We start from the raw sequence: 19843 nt of genomic DNA, 5'->3' as shown, positions 1-19843 counted from the left end.
AACAAGTAAAAGAGTATCTATTTATCTATCTATCTATCTATCTATATATCTATCTATCTATCTATATATGACGATTTGACTGAGGACTGGTGAACCAGATGGTTACACCAGGCTCCAATCTGATTTGGCAGAGTTTCTACAGCTGGATGCCCTTCCTAACGCCAACCACTCCGAGAGTGTAGTGGGTGCTTTTACGTGCCACCGGCACGAGGGCCAGTCAGGCGGGTACTGGCAACAGCCAATATATATATATATATATATATATATATATTACAAAAGTTCCAAATGTTTTCCCAATGAAGTGAAAACAGTCTAAAACTTTTAAATCTTTATAACAGTAATACATCTCAAGCTAAATAGATGCTTAATTAATATAAAGTTCAGTAATTTAAGAAGGCAACCTTTAAAATGTTTCCCTCAAAACATTGTTTTACTTAATCACAACTACTAAATGAAATCTAATTTTTAATCTACTCTTTCTCTATAAACTTTGTTATATTTCAATAATATTGATGTCAAATATAAGTCTCATATATCTTTGGTGAATCTTCGCTATATTACTGTTGTTTATTTGGTGGTTTGCAATGTTACTGTCAAACACAACACTAAATAGTTTGCTATATTTAGTGGTGTTTCTCAATGTTCTAAGTTCAAATCCAACTAGAGTTAACTAGGATTTTCATTAGGTTGGCTGCTTCATAAAATTGTACAATTTATATTATTTGTTTGATCCATTACTCTCTCCTTTACCAAAATTGTTCTGTTACCCTGTTAAAGTAACTGATACTGTTTACTGTTTAATATTTGCAATGTCAGACTTTAGGTCCCCATTGTCCAAGTTGAAGTGTTTGATTGATTGATTGATTGATTGATTCTCTTTACAGGTTTTGCGTCCTTATTCAAACCTCCAAAATTTGGTGATCTGGAATTATTTCCTAAATGAAGACCTTGCCCATGGCCCATCCTATGATATTGAAATCATGGGACGAGAAATGCGACCAAATGACAATGAGCAAGATGCAGATTTGACTCCACACCGGCGCCGTAAAATTATTAATGGTTGCTATGACAATATTTTAGTACAGGAGCCTAATTTCTTCTCTTGGGAATTTCAAGTGAGTTCTTTAGTTTCCAATATAAAACATTTAATTTTGAACAACAAAAGTGGCAGAGTCTGTCAGACTATCAGTTTTAATGCATTGAGTTTGGGGATATCATTTAACGTCTGCTTTCCATGCTGGCATGGGTTGGATGGTTTGACTGAAAAGTGGTAAGCTGGAGAGCTGCACCATGTTCCAATCTGATTTGGCATGGTTTCTATGGCTAGATGCTCTTCCTAAATGCCAACTACTCCAAGAATGTAGTGGATGATTTTTATGTGTCACTGGTATGGGTGCCATTGATGTGACACCAGTATTGGCCACGACTATGATCTTACTTGGCTTGACAGACCTTCTCAAGCATGGTATGTCACATGAGGCCCAATGCTCGAATCCATCATACCTTATATTCCCACAGAGTCAATAAAAACCACTAATATATTAGATTTTACACAAATCATACATTCATTCAGTGGTATGAGAAGATTTGATGTTGTCACTGCTAAATACCAAACTAGGTACCAGTCAAAACTGACTGGGTTTTGTTCACCCTACCTCTTCCTCTGTTGTTTTTTTATTTACCTGTTCTGTTGTCAGGTGTGGTGGGAAGGGTGCAGTAGCAAATGACATTTTGTTGTTTACCAGTGGAAGATAGCAGTTTTTGTCATAGGATAAAAATTGAGAAACTTTCACTGAACCAATCTAACTCTCAAATGGTGGTGGTCACTACAGGATAGTATTTGCTTCAACCAATCACATGTAACTGTGATAGGTTAGATGGACATTAATTAATGAATATAACTAACAGACTAAGTTAGGTGAATCTTAATTAATGAACATGCATGAAATACTGAATAAGCTGATATTAGTTAATATAAGAAGTTGAAATAGATGAACTGTAATTAGTGAATATAACAGAGGTACTAAGTCAGATGAACCTTAATTAGTGAGTATAATGGGTTGAATTTTATGATCTCCAAATTTCAAAGTGTGACATTTTTAGAAAGATGAAAGTGTGACATTCATTGTTAATTTAATTTTCCAAAGCCATTAGTATAATAATAATAATAATAATAATAATAATAATAATAATAATAATAATAATAATAATAAAAAGATTTAGAAAACAATCTGAACCTTCCCCCATAGCATGTAGTTATGGACTAATGTTAGATACAATTAAGTATTAATAATTGTTTTGTTGTTGGTTTGTGTAGGAAATCCACCGACTAGAAACGGAACTTGGCCATCTTCCACAGAAATGGAAAGTTCTCTGGGATAAACTGGAACAACCAACCCGAGAATCTTTACACAGGCAGACATCTTTTAACACACAATTGGTACGGTTGCATGGAAGGTCAATACACAAACGCTCAACACTTGAAATACTGTTGAAGGGTAAACTGCTGGGAGAAACTGCCAAAATGTTTAGTCAACAACATCGCTTTGAGAAGCAGTCCTACACAACGCCAGCATATTGTGATTACTGTTCTCATGTTCTCTGGGGACTTGTAAAAACAGGGGGTAAGTCATTTTGATACTTCATTCATTTTCTTTCATTTAAAGATGTTTTGAAAGAGACTTTTTCTTGAATGCATTCACATATTTTCACTTCAAATTCTACATATGATACCACAAAATAGTTCTACTATTGAAATGTTGATAAATTCATATTGTTATTGATTCAGGGTTAGGGTATCAGAGCTGGCTCTGTGTCTTTAAAAGAACACAGCTAGCTCTATATCTTTAAGAGAATCAATGCTGGTTCCATGTCTTTAAGGGAATCATAGCCAGTTTTGTCTCTTATGTTTTAATTTGTATCTTGATATCCTTTTTGATGAAGAAAAATCCATGAAAATGTTTGTTTGTTTAGCCCCAGATTAAAAACTGTTCAGCTGTGATCATTCAGTCATAATATTTTTAGAACTGCAATAGCTAAAGTGTCCTTATGTTTTGACTTTTTAAAGATGATAAAGAAATTTGGTTGTTATTTCTAGCAAGTTGAGTAACCACATGAAGGTTCCATTGTTGGCTTATGTAGCACACACATACATTGGGACTTGCACTGACACACATACTCACACATGTGTATGCACAAACACACACACTCAGACAACCCGTTTAAATGGCAGGGTTTGTTTTAATATGGAATAAAACCTCCAATTAAATTATCATCTAAAAATATTTAAATGTGATAATTCTTTAATGACAGAGTACTTCTTAAAGACACTATTCCTTAAGATTTCTTTGTAATTTTCAATGGATAGATTGAAGATAGACTGATTCCTGGCACTTGTTCCAACTACACATAACTGGCATTGATGAACCTGAATTGGGACAGGAACAGCTAATTTATTAAAGGATTGGTCTAGTCATTAGTTTATTGCTGTTATAATAAATCAGGGATTACAAGAAATTGTCTTCTTTTCAATAAAAATGGTAATGATGCGTCACTAGGAGTTAGATAGAAGGAACTCGTCATTGCTGGCTTTTTATCCTCTGAGTAGATCTATGATCAAAGGCATTCCAGTTATGAGCATCCAACCTTAGACACATTATATTTAGGAATGTATTATTCAGTTTGGCCATCATTTTAGATGCCAGTGTGATGTGATTCATACAATATTTGGCTGCTATTTGAGTGGAGATTGAGTGGTATGACTAGGTTTCTTCATGTCTCACCTAACTTTCAACAGATACAATAAGTACTCCTGTATAATTACTGGTATAACTGCAAACTTGACCAATGTTGGTGTGTAGTGTTGAGTTCAACTGTTGCATGTAAGACAAAACTCTTACATGGAGAAACAGTATTTGTTCCAAATCTACTTTCTGAAATACTCCACCTGACCTTGACTGACAACTTAAAATGTCAGGTTATGCACGTCTCAGTTTAATAAATGTTTGAATTTTGGGTTGGTAAAATATGTTTGTGACATATTTTAACTTCTAAAGGTAAATTTACTGCAGTTACCACGGAGAAAAAGATTCTCTCTCATGATTAAAGATGTAAAAACACAATCTCTGCCCTGTGCTTCCCTCTAGCAGATTCCTAGATGCACATTTCTGGCTCTTAATCCTTCCTCAGTGGGAAATACTGAAGAAAAATAACCCTGGGCAGATTCAAAACTGTAGCTTTAACTAAAATGCAGTCCACATCAGTGATTGAGTTGCACTAGTGGACTGCTCGATTGGAATAAAAACAGCAGCACCAGCACCAAGCAGTGATTAAGAATAAATTAACTTTAGGTTAGTTAGAATATATTTGTTACATATTTCAACTTTTAAACTGCAGTTACTGTGGAGAAAAAAATTATTTTATGGTAAAAGGTGTAAAAACACCATATCTACCCTGTGCTTCCCTCGACCATATGCCTGGGTGTTGTAGAAGTAAGACCAGTAAATGTATGTGTTTGTGTTTGTGTGTGTGTGTGTGTGCGTGTGCACACACACACACACACACACATTATATACGAAATGTATGAATGTGTGGAGTGGATGTGTTATTGATTGTATGGGTGTGCATATGTGAGCAAGTGCAGATGTATGTATGTATGTACATTCTTGAATTTGTGCATGAACATATGTGTGAATGTGCATGTCTGAAAGAGTGTATATGGGCATGTGTGTGTTAATGTATATGTGCATATATATGCTTTTGTTATTTGTGTGCGAGTGTTCTAGTGTGAAAGATGTATTTATATGTGTGGGTGTGATGTATGTTAGTGTAGTTGTGTGTAAGTATACATGTATGTGTGCATGCTTTTGTTAGTTGTGTATGTGGAAGTGACATGCATGCTGGTGTGGCAGATGCGGTATTTATGTATGTGAGTGTGATGTATGCTAGTGTAATTATGTGTACATATGTGTGTGGGTGTGTGTAGGAGTGTGTGAGGTGGTGTGTATGCACATAAGTGCTTGTTTTTGTGTGTTTATGTGTGCACGCCACATGTTTGGTGGTGAAAGTTTGGGATTGCATTGGATGCATAAGGTTGTGGTCATCAGTGTGCATAAGCAGTAGTGGTTGGTAACCCTGCTCTTGATTGGAAAGCTGCCACCAACATTCGATGCTGGGTGTTTCATTCTGGGGGTCACAGAGCCTCCAGAGGAAGCGAGCCAAAAAAGTGGAATTCTCTGTATCTCTGCATTTGAGTGAATGCATGTGCTATGTGTACTTCCCCTTGAAATCATTGACTGTCATCCCTGTGTGGTGCCTTGTGATGCCATCAGATGGCTCTAAACTGCAGCCCTTTAGAAGTAGAATCTTTCTAGAGGGCAGCTGTTGGGAGTTGGCATGTTTGCATCTGTTGTAGTGTGCAATATTAGAAGCAATGTTATCTAAGCAGAAGTAGTTCACCTTGACATTATGTGGGTTGAAGAGCTTGTAATACTTATGGTCCCTGGGGAAATACTTCTTAATCAATGACAGAAAGTTCCAAGCTACATTAGTAGAAACATTAGGCTAAATGGAAGATTGAACCAGATTATTTATCATATACATATATATATATATATATATGAGTTAGCTCATCATTTTTCAGTCAATTATTTAGATAAATATTTCTTTAAATGGAGTTTATATATTATTACTATGATATATTATTATATAGTTATTGTATAAAAATGACTCCTGTAGTCGCTTTTTCTCTGTAACTTCTCAAGCCTCTGGGTTTGTTTACAAAATATTATATGCAGTTCTAGACAGTTAAAATATCTATGCATTAATTTGATTGAAAATTTATGGGTGAGTATTCTGGCACAATTGGATGTACTAGGAGCCATGTTAGCATTGATTTGTGGGTTCAGTTCTAGCTGGAAGTTAGCTCGTCATTTTTCAATCATTTGTTTCGATAAATGTTGCTTTAATTGGAGTATATATATATCATTATTACGATATATTATTATATAGTTATTATTGTGTGTGTGTGTGTATATATCATCATCATATATATATATATATATATATATATATATATTATTACAGGCAGTGTTGGAAAGTGCTTAAGTATTGAACCTGAGACATTAGGTGTATATATTTTTTCAAATTAAAGATGAGAAATCAGATAGGTTCAACAATTCAAAAACATTATAATATAAGCCAAGCTAAAAGGAGTATTATAATATATTTAATGCATCTCTCATTAAAAAGTTCAATATCAGAACAATACTAAAAATTTCAAAATTACAGATGCACCAAAATATCAAAAATATAATAGACATACAGGGGTTGGACAGAATAATGGAAACACCTAGCATCATAGCATCATAATTTTAAAATATCTATAAAACCATCAAAAGCTTGTTTATTTTTATGTTTTTTGATTTATTATTAGTGTTGCTTAATATGTTTTGGTAAAATTGCTGTTTTTTTAAAGATATCATCAGAAAAAGGTAATTAAAATTCATTAAAACGACAGATCTATCGGACTTTCAAAGAGGTCAAATCGTTGGTGCTCGAAAACAGCCAAAGTGTTTGGTGAATCAAAAAGTACTGTCTTGAAAGTAATGATAGCCTTTGAGAAAGAGGGAAAACCTTGTTGAAACAAAACTCCAGAAGAAAACCAAAACTTTCAGATGAGGACCATTGGACTCTTACACGAATTGTTAGAAAAGATCACAAAAGTACAGCTCCCAAAATTACTGCAGAGTTTAATGACCACCTTGAGAACACAGTTACCAGGAGCTGGACAAAGCTGGATTTCATGGAAGGGCAGCAATAAGAAAACCACTACTTTCAAAAACAAACGTTGCAAGGCATTTAGAATGGAGTAAAAACCTACTGAATTGGTCCTTAGAGCAGTAGAAGAATGTTATTTTCTCAGACAAGTCATTCTTTACCTTATTTCCAACTACTGGCTGAGTATACATGTGGAGACAGCCAAAAGAAGCATTTGACCCAGACTGCCTTCTTCTGACTGTTAAATATGGAGGAGGATTTGTGATGATCTGGGGAACAATATCTTGGAAATCTGCCAGCCAAATGGTTTCCCTTCATGGCAGAATTAATAGTAAAGACTATTTAAGCATTTTATATGATCAAATTCATCCTATGGTTGTGAAACTGTTTCTAGAGGGAAATGCTATCTTTCAGGATTATAATGCACCAATTCACACAGCTTAAGCTGTTACTAAATGGCTCAAGGAACATTCTAGTGAAGTTGAACATCATATCTGGCCACTACAGTTCTCAGATCTCAATATTATTGAAAATTTATGGTGCATTTTCGGAAAGCAAGTAAGGAGTTGATATCCTCTACCATCATCACTACAAGAACTGGAGACTGTTTTAGATGAAGAATGGACAAAAATTCCTTTGGAAACAATTCAAATTTTGTACAAGTCCATACCTCATAGAATTCAAGCAGTAATTGCTGCCAAAGGTGGTCCTACCCCATATTAAAATAAATTTGCTTGAAATTTTAAGGTGTTTCCATTATTTTGTCCAACCCCTGTATATGTATGACAAATTATGCAGATCTATAAAAATATATGAGAAATATATAAATATATTAAAAGATATAGTCCTACTTACTAATAAGGGTTAGGTTAAAAACAGTGTTAAAAAAGATTATAAGATGTCGAGGGTATAGTGTATAAAGTAAATAATTCATAGACTAAATGTTGGATTTTAATTTTTTTTTTCAGACCAGTAATGCTTGTAATTAATAGATGTTCATATCCAAAATTTTAGATAATTGCCTCCATCATCAGGGAGTGTTAGACTAGGTCACATCTCACTTACTATTAGAAAACCTACTTTAATGCTAGATTTTATATATGGTTATATTTATGGGCAGAAGAAGGAAATAGTGTAATAGAAATTATGGGAAGTTAATATCAAAAGTATGGTCGGTTCTAAGGGAATAAATTACATCAAGAGGAAGATAATAAAGTTTGAATTATAAGTGTTAGGTGGAATATATTCAATCTTAGATTATAATGGTCCACCTATCTAGTTTGATTAAAATACCTAAAAGTTGAATGGTGTCTATGAGTACATGGCGTTGGTAAATTTATTCAGTAATGAGGAATTATAACTAGAGAGAATATTTTTTGACTCCTTGATGCAAAGCCTACATACCAGTGTGATTGTACTATAGGGAGGGGGCCTCCTCTACGATGGACCAGGTTAAAGAATATTGTGTATTGCTCAACTTGAAATCATGTATGTATGTGGCTAATGTTGTTGAGGATTTATATCTTAAATTATTAAAAGAGTTCAAGTGAGCCCTGCAGCAACGCTTGAAATCAACCGTACTTCCTATATAGACTTTAACCCTATTTGTGCCAGGTATCTCTACACAGCACTCATACACCACATTACTGCGCAAACAAGATCCAGCAAACAGGCATGTATCTGGGTTGCGACAGTTACATGCTTTTGTTTGTACCTCAGCATTGGTCCTATGTTTAACCAGGTTACAGAACCCTTGACTGGTGTGGGCTGGCCTGGCATATTATTTATATTAGTACTAATATGAATGTCTTGGTATGGGATGAAATAGCAGGATGAGACCTTACATCTAAGTTTTGATCTATTTATGAAGTATTTTGGTGTATCTGTAATTTTGAAATTTTTAGTATTGTTTCGATATTGAACTTTTTAATGAGAGATGCATTAAATATATTATAATACTCCTCTTTACACCTTAAATTATAAGGCTGGAAAGATATCGAGTTAATCAGGAACAGGCAGAGTTTTCCAATTTTACAAAATATATTTATACATATTCTTACAGCCGCTGAAAATTTCAGGCCTAGAGTTCAGTAGAGAGTTAGGGATCTTAGATCTGAACAGGATCTGCATTCTTTCAGCTAAACGAATCCTACATTTATTCAGTCCATTAACATAAGGTATGGATTTCTCAGTTACTTTCCACTTAGTCATGTGGTGTTTCATTATCTTTCAAACTCTATACGTTACAACTGGATTTAGGCTCCTGGTATTGACCACATGTAATGATACTCATCATATTGGGGCAGCAGCTATATAATTTCACAGAAGGACTATTAAATATTTTCCTGTATGTGTAAGTTGCTGGAAAGTGTTTGTCTAGGAGAGACAGGAATCTTTTACCTATGTTAGTTTTTATACCAAGGGAAAAGGAGGGGCAAACCAAATAATTTTCCTTGGCCTATTTTTAGGTCCCTTGTTATTATTATTCTGATTAATATTAAAGGGGTTATATATTAATTTACCTTTGAAGCCACTATTAGCTAGGGCAATTGTTATAGTAGGGGACTGCTTTTGCAAACATTTCTTTAGAAGTAGTGAGGTTAAACACTTTGTTACTGATATTTCTATCAGTAACAGGTTTTTAAATATTACAGGAGGGTGACAAGATTGTTTATGTATATATGCAAGTTTCTCATTAGGCTTATGGAAAGGCTTATATCACGAGGAGTTCAGGTTTAGGGAAACATCTAAATAATCAACACAAGTTAGTAGCTACTGTAATTTTAAGACCTGTGTGTGTGTGTGTGTGTGCGTATGCACGCGTGCATATATCTTGATTGGTTAAGATTTTCAGTACATTCACATGCATAGAATATGATGGAAAAAGCAAGTAGGGCTGCCTACATATTAAATACTTATTTCTAGTTTCATGTTAGTGGTGGAGCATTATTTTTATGATTCACTTATTTCTATGTTTTTTTTTTTAAATATGTATATTCATCCACCCAACTTCATACACACATATTTACACATACACATTGACATACCTGGTAGCAGGCAGTAGTATCTCATTGTTACTTTTTTGTATTAATGATGTATTAGATGGGAAATCTCTCTTTCCAGGCATGCATTGTGTCAACTGTGGTTACAACTGCCATGAGAAATGTATGCCTCATGTACCAAAGAACTGTAAACGGTTAAAAGCTGTCCCTGATACTAGTGCTAGTAGCTCAAGTATTTCAAAGACTGGAGGATCAGAAGCTAGTTCCGTATCTGGAGGTAAGTCTCACTGTTTGGTTTACAATTCTGTGTGAAACTAGGGCGGTTTATAAAATTACAGGCATTATTGTCTCTTCCTCACATTTTACATTTTTAGACTGGAAGTGGATTCTGATAATTATTTCCAAATAAATCTCATATTTGACTACTTCCACCCACTTTTGGCACATATAAGCACATACATGTCAGTAGTGAGATGTTGGGCCTGTTAGTACTTTCCAGATTTCTCTTTTTTCATTATTTCTGCCCTTAATGACATGTTTCATTAATGTTATTGAATCCTTGTGATAGGCACTGGAAGCTGTCAGATGTATGACCATTTTTCAGGAGAACATCGTACCCATGAAGGATACCTCTACAAGAGAGGCGCTCTCCTCAAAGGTTGGAAGCAGCGCTGGTTTGTACTTGACTCCATGAAACATCAGGTCAGTTCATTTGTCCTTTATTTTTACAGAAGTTATTTTTGTTTTAAAAACCATTAAAATAAATAGTATATTCATTTGTTCCCTAACTAAATCAAACTTCATTTTCTTTGTCACCAAACAACGTGTGGTAAATTACTAATGAAGGTTTATTTATTTATGCATTTCAGCCAAGTGGCTACGGTCATGCTGGAGCACCTGGTTATGTTGCAATGAAAAATTTTTTTGAATTTACTGCACTGAAGATGTAACAGCACCAAAAGATAACTTGGTACTGGTTGCAAACTCACAATATTGTGCTCTTGCGTGTCCGAACCCAGCCCACCACCATCCTCTCCCTTTACTTCTCAAACTTCCCATATTCTTGACATGGCTTCAGTACCATCATAAAATTAGATTTATTGAACAGCTCTAAACTGTCATTCCAGTTTATGAAACAAAACTACCCCAGCACTAAAATACTGTTCATGTGATAGGATTTTATTCTAGACATCTGTGTTAGAGGAGGGCCTTCACTCATGAATATTCTTCAAACTCAGCTCTTCCATTTTGCTCTGATCTCTCCTTGCCTCATCTGCAACTCCTACAACTCCACTGAATATTCTAACAATGTACTCCACTTCAACTGTATCCCATCACTCCTCAATCTCTCTTTCTAAATATTTTGCCTCGTCCTCTTCAAGATATCTATTCCTCTGAAAATCCAATCTGGTTATATTTACTAAATTTTACATCCAACACAAATTCGAATAGAACGATGCATATACCTTCTTCATCTACCACCTTCTACCTTTGAATTAAAAGATCCTTGAGCCCTTACATATTGCCTATAACAAGGCATATGGATGTTGCTTATAACAAATCTTATGGATATTTCCTTTAACAAGGCCTATGGATATGGTTTTGGTGTGCGTAAAGAGTATGGAATTTGTTTATTATATTAGTGATGTTGTTAATGTAAAAAGTTAACCATATTTGAAGTATTCACCTTATATTTTTCTGCTTTTTCTCAACTAGTTGCGTTACTACGATGCTATGGAAGACTCCAGTTGTAAGGGCTATATAGACCTTGGTGAAGTGGTCTCTGTTCAACCTATCAAAAATGTCCAAGGTGCACCAAAGAAATCTGATGAAAATGGCTGCTTTGAGGTAAGGCTACATTTAACATTGTCTTTTATCACTTATTTGTAATTAAGGTGGCAAGCTGGTAGAATCATTAGTGAATTGGACAAAATGCTTAGCAGCATTTCTTCTAGCTCTTTATGTTTTGGGTTCAGATTCTGCTGAGGTCAGTTTTGTCTGTCATCCTTTCAGGGTCGATAAAATAAGTACCAGTTAAACACTGAAGTTGATGTAACTGACTTACCCCACTCCCTTTAGATTGCCAAAATTTGAAACCATTATTTGTTAGCAATCATCATCTGTTGTATAGTGAAACTGTATATCCCTCCCGGTAAAAAGTGGTAGGATCAGCCATTATAAATAGACCAGTTGCTAGTCATCAAAAGAGGGTTGAGAGTTGAAGAGTTGACAGTTGACAGTTTTAGTCGGTGTCTTGTGGAGCTATCCGCTGATAGTAAGACAAAAGTAATTAGTGTCCTACTATTCCGGTACGAAAAGATACAACAGTATCCAATGACTAGTAACTATTGTGGCTACTAGCGTAAACAGCAACTGCAGTACAACAGCAGTCACACATCACACTAGTGGGAGGAACCCACTTTACAACAGTGGCGATGAGGAAAAACAAGTTTATGCAAAGTGAAGAAAAACATTCTCATGGAGAGTTTAAACTAATTCATGTGGAAAATTAACTAACTCAACAAAAAAAAAAAAAATCTTGTTGTGCAAACTTAGAAAATTAGTAAAATAAGGAAGACTTGTTAGCTGGCATAGTTGAGTTGCAAAAACAGTAACAACAATTCAAGGAACAAGAACAACAACAAGGATTGCAGCAGCAAATGTTACAACTAATGAAATTGATAACCAAACTGAGAATACATTTTTACCTGACCACGTAGCAAATTCAAATATGACCCCAAAGAAGGAGTAACCTTCAAGTCTTACTTTCGAAGACTTAAACAAATTTTTGAAAAAGAATGTCTGGATTGGACGGATGAAATGAAAATGATTCTAGTTTTAAGAAAACAAGCAACAGCAGAACATGGAAAGTGTAGTAACTTCATATTGCCAGAAAAAATATCCAACATAAATTTCACCGACAGTTGACATTATGTGTAAAATGTTTAGTGAAAAGAGCTCACTGTTTAATACTAGATGGAAATGTTTAAGCATAAAAAAGAATAAAGATGAAGACTTCACTACTTACACAGACAGAGTCAACAAAGAATGTGAGACATTTAGGCTGGATTTGCTTACTCCAGATTCTTTCAAGTGTTTGATTTTTGCACAAGGATTGACAGATAAAAGGGATGCAGAAATCCAAATGAAAATTCTAGCAAAACTGGAAATGAACCAGGTTTTGACATTGCAGAAACTGTCGGAAGAGTGTGACATGATAGTAAAATTAAGGCATGACATGGAAGAAATTCAATGGAAAGAGTGTTTTCATATAAGATCAGTGCAAAACAGTTCAAAGAAAGTGTTGCAGGAAAAACAGAAAAATATTGGGACGTAGACCCATGTATGGCATGTGGTGGGATGCACCTAAAAAAAGATTGTCCTTATAAAAAAGTAAAGTGTTTTCACCGCAGGTTTACAGGACATATAAAATCACACTGCAAAACTAGAATGAAAGGCAGATAGAACAAACAAGAAAAAATAAATAGTTTTTTCAGCAAGAAAAGTTGTGACTACAACAAACAGAAAATTCATGAATATGAGAATTGAAACCACTAGTATCAGAATGCAAATAGACATGGGAAGTGATATCACAATCATAAGTGAGAAAACAAAAGTATGACACTTTTCAGATTCGAGCACCAATACAAGAAGTAGAAACCACATGTACAAGGAGAAAGAAGGACACTGAATTCCTAAAAGTAGACCCTAAAAAGAAAAGATATTGAGTATATACAAAAAGGGAAGAGGTGGGGTGAATAAAAAAAATTGTTTGTTAAATAAAATAATTAAAAGGGGAGATGTTGTATAGTGAAACTGTATACCCCACCTGGTAAAAAGTGGGAGGAGACAGCCATTTTATATAGACCAGTAGCTGGTCGTCAAGAGAGGGTTGAGAGTCAACAGTTCTAGTCGGTGTCTTATGGAGCTATCAGCGATAGTAAGGCAGAAGAAGTTAGTGTACTACTATTCCGGTATGAAGAGATACAAGGGTATCTGATGACTAGTAACTATTGTGGCTACTAACGTAAACAGCAACTACAGTACAACAGCAGTCACACATCACACCAGTGGGAGGAACCCACTTTACATCATTATCATTTAATGTCTGTTTTCCAAGCTGGCATGGGTTGGACAGTTTGATGCTCTAGCAAGTCAAAGGACTTTGCCAAGCTCTGTCATCCGCTTTGGCATGGTTTCTACAGTTGGATCCTAATGCCAACCACTTGACAATGTATTGTGTTTTTTTTTTTCATGGCATCAGCACTGGTGGGGGTCACCAAGTAACTTGCAAGACAAAGTCCCCTAGACTGGGGTGAATAGCACTGAGGGAGGTTACTTTGTGTCAGTTGACAAGAGGTTAAGAGAATAATAGAGAGATAGAGAGATAGAGATAGAAGGGACACAAGGATAACCTGTTGGAGAAGAAGGAAGAGAAAGAGAGACTTGAAGGGAAAAATAGAGATGGAGAGAGTGTTGGTGGTGGATATGTGTCAGGGCAAGTGTCATAAGAATGTGAGGAGCGATTAGATGGGATAGAGGTTACTGTAGTAATTGATGGTGAGAGATATAGGAGCATCTCAGTAGGAGGGGTTATGTTAGATATATGAGGGCATTGGGAGTGATAGATAAAGGAGATGTTAAGGATGGAGTATCGTAGAGGGGAGAGAGAGCATAGCTGGAAGAAGATAATGAGGAATGGAAGTGGTTTTGGTGTTGGGGGAAAAAAAAGGAAGGTAGTGAAAGGGGAGGGATGTAGTATGTGCCTATTGTACTCTCAGGTGATTCTGGTAACCAGATAATGCCAGAGATAAAGAAGTGATGAGTGTTAGGGAGTGAGATGTGTGGGAAAGACTTGATGAGGTAGTGAGAATGAAGGTGGGGCAATATAGGCTATATATATCTTGAACATCAGTTGGTGTCCATGTTCCATGCTGGTATGGGTTGGACAGTTTTATAGGAACCAATGTGCTGAATGTCTGCTTTGGTATGGTTTTTATGGCTGGATACCAACCTAATGCCAACCACTTTACAGCATAGACTGATATGCTATATATATATATATATGTGTGTGAGTTGTATCTAAGTCAGAAATGAAGCACAATCTAAATTATTATTTTTGTGCAGTAGTATTTTATGTAGTAATTAGTTATGGCTGGTCAGAAAGTTACTATTAGTTTGGCATCTCTTATTACTCTTAGCAACATAGTCAACTCATCAGACCTGCTGGCTGTAGGTACATAACCCCTTTACTAATGGAGGTATGAATACAGTCTTGGTCATCAAGGTTGCGAAAAAAGAACCTGAAATGAAATTCTTTGAAGTGAAAATTCCATTTCAGAAAGATGGCATTATCTTCTTTTCAACATTTCCAGGTTTGTGTGAAAAGGGTCAGTTTTTGTACGATTTCTGTTCACTTGTCAGCAAGTGAGGAATTCCATGTCTCCAACAAAAATTTTCTCTAATGAGGACACCAACTAAACATTTCACTTTTGGAAGAAGGCCCCCAGATCAATCAAATTTTTTGTATTGTCTGCTCCTGTTAAGCTACGATCCAGGCTGTTCCAGGTGCTTCCATTTTATCCTGTATGGCATTACCTCTTCCTTTAAATGCCATATGTACTTAACATTGCCCCCTCTGGATCCGAAAAGAGGACCTGTGGTTATTTAGTTACAGCTTAAAGGGCTCTGCTCCAACATATTTCCATGTATGTGTCCAACTGCTGCTGTTGTTGTTGTTGCCATATCATCATCATCATCAACATTTAACGTATGCTTTCCTTGTCGGCATAGGTTGGATGGTTTGACTGAAGCTAACAAAGCCAGAAGCCACACCTGGTTCCATCATCTGTTTTGTATGGTTTGGTATGGTTTCTACAGCTGGATGCCCTTTCAAATGCCAACCACTTTACAGAGTGTTTTTTATGTGGCACCAGTGCTTATTACATGGCACCATCACTATTGCTTTTTATGAAGCATCATCACTAGTGCTTCTTATATGGCACCATTACCAGTGTATTTTATATGGCATCAGCACCAGTGCTTTTTTATGTGGCACCAGCATTGATAGAGTCACCAAGTACCTTCCAAGATAAAACCCCTCAACTGGGTGGGGGGAGTAGTATTGTAGGAGTGTGGCTTTGTGTCAGTTGAATGACTTAAGTTATAGAGGGGATAAATTTAGGTGTTTTACTGTAGAGTAGATAGATGGATACCCAAGCTGGAAAACAAAGGAGTTTCAGTTGGAGAATGATAGTGAGAGTGATGAAGGCAGAGATGTCGGGACATGCTCTCAAGGGACATTGGGGATGATGAGAATAGGTGAGGTGAAAAAAGTTGGTGAGTGGACAGGATGAGGTGACTGTAGCAAATAATGGAGATAAATATAGGAGAAGCTCAGTGGTGGGGATTGAGTGTGATAGCAGGTAAGTGAGGAATTGATGGAGAGCAGCACAAGAAGGGGAGAGACAGTAAGTGAGAGAAGAAAGGTTATTGGAGTGTGGAGAGTAAACATAACTGAGAAAGCCAGGGTGTTTAGTGTGTGTCAGTACTTCTGCTCTCAGGTGATAGCAGAAGTGATGGGTGTTAGGGGATGAAATGTGGGTGGAGGGAGAAGGATAACTGAGTAGAGCCCTCCATGGAGATGCATTACCAAGGAGGTTCTAGGATATCAATTCTGCTGTGGTGGACAGGTCTTCTGGAGTACAGTAAGGTGCCAGATATCTGAGTCCTTTGCTATCTCCATTATGAAGCTTAGCATTTTAAGATCAGCTTTCAATACTTTGTCTTCCTAAGTTTCCTTTTCCACAAGTTTCATCCATTTTGATTGGCACTTCTTTATGCAACTGTCCTCATCCATATGCATCATATGATCAAAGCAGTGCAATCTTCTCTTTTGTACACTGCATTTAATTCCTCTTATGCTTAACTTTTCTTTCAGTACACTAGCACTCTGTCACACATACACAGACATTGCGCATCTAGCAGAGCATACCAACATCATGTCATAATTTATTAATGATATAGGATATATATGTGTGTTTGTGCATGTGTGTGTATATATATATGTATATCCATACATATATACACACACACACACACATACACACACATACATACATACATACATACATACATACATACATACATAAGGCGGCAAGCTGGCAGAATCATTAGCACGCCAAGTGAAATGCTTAGCAGTATTTCATCTGCCATTACATTCTGAGTTCAAATTCCGTCGACTTTGCCTTCCATCCTTTCGGGGTCGATTAAATAAGTACCAGTTATGCACTGGGGTCAATGTAATCAACTTAGTCCCTTTGTTTGTCCCCTCTGTGTTTAGCCCCTTGTAGGCAATAAAGAAATATATATATCTATCCTGTTGCTGATTTTACTAGGCTATTTATCTGTCCATTTAGTCCATGTTACTTCAGAGGTTATTGATCTCAGTGTTAAAGATATTAGATTTAATCAATATTTTTTTGTCTTCAAAATTTCAAAATTAAAATTTAATTAGTTTTGAAGATTCTGGAATAAAACTTGTGAGACAGAGAGAATGGTAGAAATATGGTGTTGGTATAGTTACTCTAAGGTGATGAATTTAAACCTTACACCTGTGTCTCTAGTTACAAAAAAAAAACTTCATTTCCTTGTGCAGCCAAAAGATTACTCTGAAGAAGAATAAAAAAAATGATCAATGTTTGCTTCAGTAATTTATTAATTTCAAGTATTTAGGTGTTTAAATCTATCTGGAGCTAACAAAACTCATTTAAACAATTAGTGAAATTGTTGTTGTGTACCTCTGATTAAAGACTTCCTATCTCTGACCATCCCATCTTAACTGTATCTAGGATTATGTTACTCCATGTGTTTTTCATTTTAAGATATTTGGGCTTAATTTGAGGGATTTGCCTACTGTTTCTAGCAAGTTAAGTTACCATCTAAACACTCTCTTGTTTGGCTTATATTGGTGTAATATTGATTGTCGATATAATATTGATTTCAAATTTTGACACATGGTCAGCATGTACAGGAGAAGGGGAACTACATTATATGGACCCCAGTGCTCAACTAGTACTTATTTTATTGACCTCAAAAGGATGAAAAGCATAGTTGACCATGGCGGAATTTGAACTCAGAATGTAAGGACAGACGAAATGCTACTAAACATTTTGCTTGGCATGCTAATGTTTCTGCTTATAATATTGCCAGTATAATACTGAAATATCAATGATTGTCAGTCTAAAGTTCATATGACATTGATTGTCAGTATAAGTTTGATATAATATTGATTGTTAATATAATATAATATTGATTGTCTATGTAAAATTGATGTTATATTCTAGTTTAATGGCCTCCTCAATGTTTTCTATTTCCAGCTGCGGACAATGAGAAGAGTTTACAACTTCCTGGACACTGATGCCAAGTCTGCTCAGGAATGGATTGATAAAATTCAGAGCTGCATCCAATAAATTATTCTGAAATTGTGCAATTCCATTGCAGCTGCTGTTCTGTGACCATTTTAACTGAAAGACAATATTGATGGAAGATAGACTGGAGACAGTGGTTTGCAAGTCTAAGGTCACCAGCTTGGCCATGCTTTAGCTAGCTAGAGAGAAGACAAGTTGGCTTATTAATAGCATGGCTTCCTTGTTCCCTCTACAGTGTTAGCTACCCTTCTCTGTCTATTTCAGATCTCCTGGACACCAGTGGACCAAGATCTTCTCAATGCTACTGGTCAGGGGTTGAAGTTGGTAACTTTTCTCCACTTCAAAATAGATTTGAAGCTAAGAAAGTCCAAGAGAACACACACATGCACACACACACACACACACACACACACACACACACACACAATAAACAAATCTCATAACATTTTCAGTCATGGTAAATTCCATGGTAAATGTTCAGGTGTAAAATACTACATCACTTGTTTCTACAACATCTCACATGTTGAGCTGATTGACAGCAATTGTACATTCAATCATACAATCACATTGTCATCATATCTACTTTTCAGTATGCTTATTCCGTTATTTAACAAGTTCTCTCCAATATTTTTTATTATGCTACTCACTGCTACCCTACTGACATGTCTGCTACTGTTTTGGTTCCCAGGTTGGCTACTCATTTTCTTGCTATTGTTGTGAGTTGAGGAGTTTGATATTTATTGCATCGTAGCTCCACTCTCACATTTTCTTTCACAGAAATATGGATTCTGATTGGTTGTGTCAGTCATGTGATCTCATATTACACTGGCAGTATTCTTTGCTGTTGTTGGGGATCATAGTAGCTGTGGGATTTCCTTGTGTCAGTGTTGGCTGTTCAAAACCGCAGCTTCTTCTGTCCTTTGTGGTCTTTTATCTGAAGGTTTGTCTGCTACATGAACCAGTTCTTCATCTTTCTCTCTCTCTCTCTCTCTATCTGTCTATATATGTCTCTCTCAGAAATCCATTCCTGCTTTATGTCACCCTGCCAGGCCAGCTACTACATGTACATACAAGTTCATACATGAATACATTAATGCAATGGTGCAAGTATTAAACTGATGCATTTCAAGATCTTTCTTCTCCTTCTTTAGATTCAGGTGATATATTTATGCATGAACAGGTAAATATATCCCCTACTTTATTACACAAAATGTGTACAGAGTAACTGAATAACATCCCTTTGGCAAATACTCCTCTCTAACTTCATAGCATGTATCTCCTTTATATACACTCTATATGTGCATAAATATGTGTGTGTATGTTTGCATGTGTGTGTGTGTATATATATAAATAAATATTTATGTTCAATCATAGTGGATAATTGTTTTCTAGAGTGCTCAACAAATAAGTGTGGTATGTAGGTAGATCCTAAGTTTACCTTTCCAGGGAAACCTGGTGCATCATTTATGTTAAACTAATCGATGTATTAATAAGGTGGGTTCAACAAAAGTTGAGATAGGCTGATGATACTTGGTATTAATACTTTCTATAATTTGAGTATTTACATCTATCTATCTATCTATCTATGTGTATATATATATATATATATATATATATATATATATATATATATAT

General features: G+C 35.7%; 1 protein-coding gene across 13 annotated transcripts in view; it reads left to right on the top strand.

Annotated features, from left to right (window-relative positions):
* Positions 1–18624, top strand: part of LOC106871234 (myotubularin-related protein 13) — a 512098-nt gene extending 493474 nt beyond the window's left edge. For 10 of the 13 annotated variants that reach the window (XM_052967743.1, XM_052967750.1, XM_052967748.1 and 7 more), the window contains 6 exons: positions 885–1115; positions 2318–2624; positions 9880–10056; positions 10348–10481; positions 11496–11627; positions 18158–18624. In XM_052967743.1, the coding sequence (XP_052823703.1) occupies positions 885–1115; positions 2318–2624; positions 9880–10056; positions 10348–10481; positions 11496–11627; positions 18158–18250 (1074 nt within the window). In that variant the 3' untranslated portion in view covers positions 18251–18624. The remainder of the gene's footprint in view (positions 1–884; positions 1116–2317; positions 2625–9879; positions 10057–10347; positions 10482–11495; positions 11628–18157) is intronic. The other 3 variants (XM_052967744.1, XM_052967755.1, XM_052967747.1) reach the window with 2 other exon arrangements.
* Positions 18625–19843: the final 1219 nt, after the last annotated feature.

This window comes from Octopus bimaculoides, chromosome 5 (assembly GCF_001194135.2).
Source record: "Octopus bimaculoides isolate UCB-OBI-ISO-001 chromosome 5, ASM119413v2, whole genome shotgun sequence".
In the NCBI taxonomy this organism is placed as follows: domain Eukaryota; kingdom Metazoa; phylum Mollusca; class Cephalopoda; order Octopoda; family Octopodidae; genus Octopus; species Octopus bimaculoides.
The sequence above is the reverse complement of the archived record's forward strand: the minus strand, read 5'-3'. Positions and strand labels throughout refer to the sequence as shown.